This window comes from Syngnathus scovelli, unplaced genomic scaffold (genome assembly GCF_024217435.2).
Source record: "Syngnathus scovelli strain Florida unplaced genomic scaffold, RoL_Ssco_1.2 HiC_scaffold_28, whole genome shotgun sequence".
In the NCBI taxonomy this organism is placed as follows: Eukaryota; Metazoa; Chordata; class Actinopteri; order Syngnathiformes; family Syngnathidae; genus Syngnathus; species Syngnathus scovelli.
In genome coordinates, this window is record NW_026061370.1 from 1,095,330 (window position 1) to 1,104,005 (window position 8,676).

General features: G+C 53.0%; 1 protein-coding gene across 1 annotated transcript; it reads left to right on the plus strand.

The window, feature by feature from the left end:
- The first annotated feature begins 226 nt into the window (after nucleotides 1-226).
- LOC137839948 (janus kinase and microtubule-interacting protein 3-like) lies at nucleotides 227-8,220 on the plus strand. Its single transcript, XM_068649763.1, has 13 exons — nucleotides 227-388; nucleotides 2,702-2,941; nucleotides 5,894-5,998; nucleotides 6,113-6,196; nucleotides 6,411-6,473; nucleotides 6,560-6,658; nucleotides 6,744-6,841; nucleotides 6,923-6,977; nucleotides 7,098-7,163; nucleotides 7,225-7,293; nucleotides 7,370-7,447; nucleotides 7,504-7,737; nucleotides 7,817-8,220. Exons 1-13 carry the CDS (start codon nucleotides 263-265, stop codon nucleotides 7,931-7,933), a joined length of 1,434 nt encoding a protein of 477 aa, XP_068505864.1. The 5' UTR covers nucleotides 227-262; the 3' UTR covers nucleotides 7,934-8,220.
- The last annotated feature ends 456 nt before the right edge of the window (nucleotides 8,221-8,676 follow it).

The following is an 8,676-nucleotide window of genomic DNA, read 5'->3' on the forward strand; positions in this document are numbered from 1 at the left end:
ACATCTCATTCATTTCACCAAATAACTTCACGCAGGTGGATAACGGCCGTCTCGGTCACGCTATGTTGCGTGATGCAGTTTTGAAGAACCAAATGCATTTATTCAATGAATAAGTCAAGCTAGTTCTATGTTTATGATGTTGTAAGTTACGGTACCGATTGAAGTTGAGTTCGAAGCCAGTGGAAAACAGCGCTGCGTTTGTGCTCTCCAGGTACAAATGTTGTGATCTCTGACTGACGACCGGGCGAGACTCGAGTAAGAGATGTCCAAACGAGCTCCGGCAGGGCGGGCCAAGGCGGAGCGAACGGACGCCCTTCAGGCCGCCAATGACGAGCTGAGAACCAAACTGATGGACGTCCAGTTAGAACTTCAGCAGGAGAAGAACAAGGTGAAAACCTCAACAGACAGACACTGCCTGCCTCCCTGCCTGCCTCCCTGCCTGCCTCCCTGCCTGCCTCCCTCCCTCCCAGTTTTCCCGATGTAGATTAGACATGCGTGTGCCATGACTGTGTCAGCCTACATCAACAAATGCACCGAGGACGTCAGCACCACTAAGAATATCATCACCCGGGGCAACCAACGACCCTGGATGACTGAGGAGGTACGTCAAACGCTACGAGCGCGGAACTCTGCCTTCAAGTCTGGCGACAAGGAGACACTGAGGACAGCGAGAGCCAACTTGAACCGTGCCATCAGGATAGCGAAGCGAGACCGCAGTCGAAAATTTCAGGATCGTTTCCACGACGTCAAAAACATCAGGAGTATGTGGCAAGGCATACGGGCGATTACAGACGACAACTCACCCTCCCCCCCCCGGTGGGTGTAGTTGATGCTGACTTTCTAAATGGTCTAAATAACTTCTTTGGGAGGTTCGAGGCACTAAACGGCACTCCAGCAGTTAAAACTGTCCCCCATCAGGAAGAGGAGGTACTCTGCCTTGACTCCGCCGATGTGTTGAAGACCCTGAGGAGAGTCAACCCCTGTAAGGCCCCTGGCCCGGACAACATTCCTGGGCGTGTGTTCAGGGAATGTGCAAGTCATCTGGCTGGGGTCATCACAGACATTTTTAACACCTCGCTGGGCCAAGCCACAGTGCCGGCGTGCTTTAAGACTGCCTCCATCATTCCGGTGCCGAAGAAACCTCAAATCACCTCATTTAATGATTACCGGCCTGTTGCACTGACTCCGGTTATGATGAAGTGCTTCGAAAGGCTGCTTAAAGGTCACATCGTTTCCAGACTCCCCCTATTATTTGACCCGTTCCAGTTTGCCGACCGGCAAAACCGCTCCACTCAGGAAGCCATCTCCTCCGTTCTTCACCTGAGCCTGGCTCACCTGGAGGAGAAGAACACCCATGTGCGGAGGCTGTTCCTGGACTTCAGCTCAGCGTTTAACACCATCATCCCACAGCATCTGGTAGGAAAATTGGAACACCTGGGCTTCAACACCCCCCTTCGCAACTGGCTGCTAGACTTCCTCACCAACAGACCTCAGTCAGTCCGGGTCGGACAGAACACCTCTGATGTCATCACCCTCAGCACAGGCTCCCTTCAGGGCTGCGTCCTGAGCCCCCTGCTGTGCACCCTGATGACACACGACTGCGTCCTCAGGTTCACCACCAATCACATCGTGAAGTCAGCAGACGACACAACGGTGGTGGGGCTCATCAGAGACAACAACGACCTGGACTACAGAGAGGAGGTGGAGCAGCTGGTGGGCTGGTGCAGAGAAAACAGCCTGATCCTGAATGAGGAGAAGATGAAGGAGATCATCGTCGACTTCAGGAAAAAACAGCCTCACCACGCTCCACTGATCATCAACAGCTCAGCTGTGGAGGTGGTCAGCAGCACCAAATTCCTGGGGGTCCACATCACAGAAGACCTCACCTGGACTATGAACACTACGGCACTGGTCAAGAGGGCACAGAAGCGCTTGTACTTCCTGCGGAGGATGAGGAGAGCCCACCTGCCCCCACCCATCATGAGGACGTTCTACAGGAGCACCATAGAGAGCATTCTGACAAGCTGTCTCTCTGTGTGGTGTGGAGGCTGCACCGCCTCCGATTGGAAGAACGTGAGGAGAGTGGTGAGGACAGCAGAGAGGATCATAGGGGCTCCTCTTCCCTCCATTCAGGACATTTCATCTCAGCGCTGCATGTCCCGTGCCCGTAACATCATCAATGACCCATCACACCCCCACCATGGACTGTTCTCCCTGCTGCCCTCTGGGAAGAGGTTTGCAGCATCCGCTGCAGGTCCACCAGGTTCTGCAACAGCTTTTTCCCTGCTGTCATCAGACTGTTGAACACTAGAACTGTTGAGCTCTAAACTGAACTCTGCATCACACATTCACAGAACTGTACTTTATGACACTACGGACCTCTATCTTGCACTATCTCGCACTACCAACTTTACTGAACTTGTATAAACCCTTTAAATAGAAGTTTAATACATGGTTTAGCATTCCTCTGCACACTCTTGAATACTGTTTTGCCTACTTGCACTATTGCATAATTATCACTGCTGCACTTTATACTTATTTTTAATATATATATATATATATTTTTTCATAGGATATGTTACTTCTATTCAACTGCAATATCACTACTTTGTTGTAAGACGTATGCAACGGAATTTCGTTTTGTATGCACCATGTGCAGACAAGATGACAATAAAGTTTGTCTAAGTCTAAGTCATGTCAGGTCAGCTGTCTGGAGAGAGAGAGAAGTCAGGACCTGCGGGCGGAGCACCACCGTGCCACCGCCGCCATGACGGAACTCAAAAGCAAACTCCATGAGGAGAAGCAGAAAGAGTTAGCCATTACCAGGGAGACATTACTGCGGCAGCATGAAATGGAGCTGATGAGAGTGATCAAAATCAAAGATGGAGAGATCCAGCGACTGAATGCCTTGGTCCTCAGCCTGAGGGACGGCTCCATGGACAAGGTGATCCGCTCTATCCGTGTCTGACTATCCGCACGCCACGTCGGGCTTCGATGCGGCCGCTACCGTATTGTGTAGCTTGTCCCCAGTAAGCGTCGCGGCGCTCCGTTGCGGTCTCAACGGCCCGGTGTGGCGCAATGTCTGCTCAGGTGAGGAGGGGGGGCGCTTTGCTGGCGGAGGTGGAGGAGACGCGGCGGTGTCGGGAGACCGAGCGGTGTCGCCTCCACCAGGAGCGCGGAAGAAGCCCTGGCAGCGGCCCAGCAGGCCTGGCAGTCCCGAGCGGCCGAGCTCCGATCGGCTCATCACCAGCATCGGGAGGAGATGAGCCGAACCAAGAGAGACTGCGAGAGGGAGATCCGCCGACTGGTAGGACTGATCAGATGCGCGGTGCGTGGCTATGTTCCCAATTTCGTTGTATACCTGCAGTGCAATGACACCTAAGGCATTCTATTCTATTCTATTTCACAAGAAGAAAATGTCCGGTTGCTCGCTTCGCTTTTGTCACAGCAAAGGTGTTCTAGTCGATTCAAGAAAAAAATTGGCCGGTTGCTCTCTTTGTTTTTGTCACAATTCTGGCAAATGAGTTTGCCCGCCTGCCTGAGCGCTCCCCGTTTGTACATCCAGACGGATGAGATCAAGCTGAAAGACAGAGCGGTTAGTGTTTTGGATGAAGCCCTGGGGCCGGCCACGTCCACCGCCTTCAGCTGCAGACTCAGGCTGCCGAGCAGCAGATCGCTGCCCTGAGGGATTCCCAAAGGGCGGGCCTAAACTACCCTGGAAGTGGGGTCAACGCCGCTACTAGCAATCCTCTTCATTGCGTAAGCCACCTCATCACACACTTGCAGTACGCATGACTTAGTTCGTTGCTGGAGGAAGGTAGCACAAAAACAGTTTTGAACTTTGAACGAGTGCTTGTGTGTGTGTGTTGCGGGGCGTTTTCAGTCTCAGGAGGATCGGGACACGCGACGGTTTCATCTGAAAATCGCTGAGCTCAGCGCAGTCATCAGGAAACTGGAGGATCGAAACGCCCTGCTTTCTGAAGAGCGCAATGAACTGGTAATTTATTGACGGCACGCTTGAAGGTTTGCGCTACGTTTGATGCGCGCCATCCAGCGAGGCACCCATTGCGCTTGCTTATTAGTTGAGCGGCGCGGCGAGTCGGTTGCCTGGTAGATGTCTTTTATTGGGAGCCAAAGCCACGATTCCGTTCAAACCGATGCAAAAGGAATGGATACGTTCTGGCCCGCGTGTTGTGCGTCTTTCACATCCCGCACTTCATGCTTGCAGCTAAAGCGACTGAGAGAAACAGAAAGCCAGTTTCTGCCACTCCTGTACAAAAACAAACGCCTGAGCAGGAAGAATGAAGAACTCTCGCTGGTGCTGTGTCGCCTTGAAAACAAAGTGCGCTTTGTCACCCAGGAGAACGAGGAGATGGCAAGCTTGGTAAGTCGACGCGGACAACGGCGGCGTGCCAACAGAGTCCACTGCATTTGTGTTCCACAGAGAAGGCCTAGTTCGCTCAATGACCTGGACCGCGGTTGCGGCCAGCAGGACGGTGAAATGGAGTTCCTTCAAGTTGTGGAGCAGCGGCACATCATCGACGACTTGTCCAAGGTCTTCAGGCAGGCGACTCGGTGCACGTACGGCAGCGCCGCGCTCGCTCGCTGTCGCCAGGAAACCTTTTCCGTCCAAAGCTTGGCCGGCGGCCGCCATCCAAAAAATTAGCCCCTTAAATTCCGACCTTTCAAGCAGGAGCATTGTGCGCACGCGTTTGAACACGCTTTAGACTTGTTTTGCCGTTTTCAGCAGCTCAAAGCTCCCGTTTTGTCAGCGCCTTTGCCACTCGCTGTGCGCTGAAAACGACGGACTTGCCCGGCTGCTCAGCCCGTCAACCATGAGCCGCGAGCGCGACGTCATTGTCCGTAGGCAGGTAGTGGCAAAATGCACCCTGTTAGAGTTGCGCTCGCTCCAACTTATTTTGCAAGAACCACACGGGAGACAAGTAAGTTCTTTTGGACACCTGCAGGTGGAGAGTCCATCCGTTGTACGAATGAAGTCTGACTCTCGGCTCCTGCACGAGCATTTTAATTAAGAGAAACAGGGTGGGTGTAAGAGTGGATTGAATAGAGGAAGCCCTTGACCTCTAGTCAAAACATAGCAAGGGGTGTTTTACGACTTTGTGTAGGAAGGGATAAGCGATAGGGATAAATAAGGGATAAATAATATTATTTATTACAGGTCGCAGTCAAAGTCAAAGCAACACAATGATACGATAAAGATAATCTGGAAAACCCTGACACACCCTGTAGTTGTCACTTTTGGAAAAGACGAGCGTCCCTCCAATCATCGCCGGTGACGTGTTTTTCAGGCTCTGGAGACAGGAGCTCATGTCAGAAATGTCATTGTGAGTCGCGTTTGTTTCTGCGCCGGAGCCGTTCGTTCCCTTTGCATCCAAAGAATCTCAAAGGCGGATTATTTGTGTCGACAGGAGAGAGATTTGCTGCTACGATACCGACGTCGAGAATCTCTGAGGAGGAACAAAGCGTGAGGTCCTGCAAGGTGAGTCTGTTTGTTTGCGGCTGCTTGGTGTTGCGCAAGATAAAATGGCCTTTTTCTCGCTATCGTTCCTCTCGTCGATTCATCGTGAGGTGTCGCTTCAGTTTGTTCAGAGAGATGTTTGCTTCCGCGCCCGCAGGTCATCGAAACATTTTACGGCTACGACGAAGACGTGTTGGTGGACTCGGACGGATCGTCCTTGTCTTTTCACACCGACAGAACCCCCGACACGGAACCCGAAGAGGTAGCCCGCCATTTCTGCCAGCGTATTGGCACCAAACATTCCTCTTCAGCCTGGAATCGGACTCGTCTTTGCGTCGCGGGTGCTTTGTCGCCGGTCTGACTGATTCTGGTACTAGTGCTGTGTTGCATTGGTGTGTGCATGAAGAGGCGGAGCTTCGCTACCGCCAGCTGACGCAAGAATATCAAGCGCTGCAACGAGCCTACGCTCTGCTAGCCCAGACCAGCGAAGGGGACTACGACGCCGAGAAGGAGATCAAGGTGGCGCCCCTTCCCGCAACCCCCGGCCGGGTCGCAGCCTCCCCGTTCTCACCCAGCCTCGGGTGTTCTCTGGTCTGAAAGGAGGAGGAGGAGCCTCCCTCCTCCTCCTTTCAGACCAGAGAAAAGCTGATGGTAGAAATGGGTCACTATCAAAGCAGAGTAGCAGATCTGGAGTCAGCGCTGAAGCAACAAGGACAGGTAAGCTCATCAATGAGCACACCTTTTTCTCAGACAAAATAGCTACATTCTTCAGTCACTCATCCGTCTGGCATTACTGGACCAACCCCCCCCCCCCCCGAACGTGGCTGGGAAAATGCGGAGAAAAGCAAATGTCATTTTCCAGTCAACCAAAGAATTTGTGGATGAAAATGACACAACATTCCAAAGCTGTCCACGCGTTTGTCTCTTCTAGAATGTCAAGTGGGTGGAGGAGAAGCAGCTGCTGCGTCAGAGCAATCAGCAGTTGGCCGAAAAGGTGACGGAAAGAAAGGCGCTGGGCGGAGTCGCTTGGCGTCACACCTGTCGGGAAGCCCCGCAGATGAGGTCTGACTGTCTTTTCAGGTCAGGCGGATGGAGGCGGAAGAAGCGCGTCTGAAAGAGCACATCCAGGATATCCGAGACCAAAACGAACTGCTTGAGTTCCGCATCCTGGAGCTGGAGGTGGGAAGACTCGCACAAGCGTGTTGAGGCCAGAGATGTGACGGACGGACGGACGGACGGACGGATGCATGCCTCTGCCTTTCAGGAGAGGGAGTGGCGCTCCCCCGTCTTGAAGTTTCTGCAAGTCCGTTTCCCAGACGGCCTCAGCCCTTTGCAGATCTACTGCGAGGCCGAGGGCGTGAGCGTACGTAAGGCGTCCCTTGCAACCCTAACCTTAACCCGAGGTCCCAGAACACCTTACATTGCTCCTTGCGCCTTTCCCCCGGACATCGTCATCAGTGATCTGATGAAGAAGCTGGACATCCTGGGCTATAACGCCGTAAGTGTATGTCGAACTCCTTATGTTCGCACTCCACGAGACTCGGCGGCTCAAATGTGACTTTTGGAAGGCTTTGCGCTGAAAGAAGCTTGTTGACGCTGTGCCTTTGGGCTCTTGCAGAATCTCACCAACGAGGAGCAGGTGGTCGTGATTCACGCCAGGACCCTTCTCACCCTAGCCGAGAAGGTAACGCGCACGTCCACGCACGCTCTCGCATTCTGCTTATGTGACAGCAGCCTTTCCTCAGTGGTTAGAATACATCAAAGTGACCAAGTCAGCACTTCAACAGAAGATGTTGGACATTGAAAGTGAGAAGGTAGACAGACACGCGACATCAGCCAAGGGGAACTCCGGCAATGTGCCCCAACAATTCTGACCTTGAGCTGTGCTAGGATATGTTCTGCAAGCAGAAGGGCTACCTGGATGAAGAGTTGGACTTCAGGAAGTGTTCCATGGACCAGGCTCATAAGGTAAGCCGCCCTCAAATCTCCCGCCGGACCACTGATGGACGAGGATTGCGGCCCAGAGGATCCTGGAGCTGGAGGCCATGTTGTACGAGGCGCTACCGCAGCGGGACTGCCCCGCCACGGACGGCGAAAAAGCCAGCCACGCTGGCGTGAATGACGTGCTGACGGCGGATCAGAGAGAAGAGCTTAGGAGCGCCGTGGACCAATGGAAGCGAGCCCTGATGTGCGAGTTGAGGGAGCGCGACGCTTGCATCCTCCAAGAGAGAATGGATCTGCTGCACAGCGCGCAACAGGTAAGGGCCCAAAGCCAGCCCGGCACTTACTTGCACGCTTACTGGCTTTTGAATGCCACTTTCCATTTGTCCGTCCTAGAGGAACAAAGAGCTGAAAGAATTCATCGAAGCTCAGAAGAGACAAATCAAACAATTGGAGGAGAAGTTTCTGTTTCTCTTTCTATTCTTCTCCTTGGCCTTCATTCTGTGGCCCTAACACCAGCTGGTGAGTGAGCTCCAGCGGCACCGCACTCGACACCTCCGATACACTGCCAGCCGGTCTCAGACGTTGGCAGACGCTCCGATGCCAACGTATACCCCCCGCCACGGTGACAGAGGCACCGCGTCACACCGGCGCTCATCCAATCAGAAGGCAGGAAAAGCAAATTCACATGCAGGGCACTTTTGAACCAGAAGAGAGCGCCACAAAAAACGGTTGTTGCCCCAAACGCGCACTAAAAAGGGTCAGAATAACAAGAGTCCCACTGGCCAGCCGGGGCCACCCGTCCAGCTGTTTCTTCAGGGGGGAAAAAAATTGGAGTCACCGGTGAGTACATTTTGCATTTAGCTCTGCTTTTCTGCTTCTGTCTTCAAGTGTGTGGCATCCTGCGATCAAAGATTCAGCCAACCCCAAAGCGGTTGACCTCAACGTCCCACCACCATGCCTACCAGAGCAGGTGACGTGATGCTTTGGACATCCTTCCGTCTCAGATGCCCAAAAGTACTCTTTGCCACATCTGCGGCAATACGGTGTCTTTTCAAAGGTGCAAATAAATCCAGCGTGGGCGGAACACGCACGTCTTCGGTTTTTCCCGCTTTGTTTGTGTGACAGCTGTTGTGAAAATTTTATACAAATAAAGTTGTATAGTACAGGTTTGGCCAAGCCGCAACTCCCGAACCGCATGCGGCTCTTTTATGTTCATATCAACATTTGTGTGTGTGTGTGTGTGGGGGGGTTGT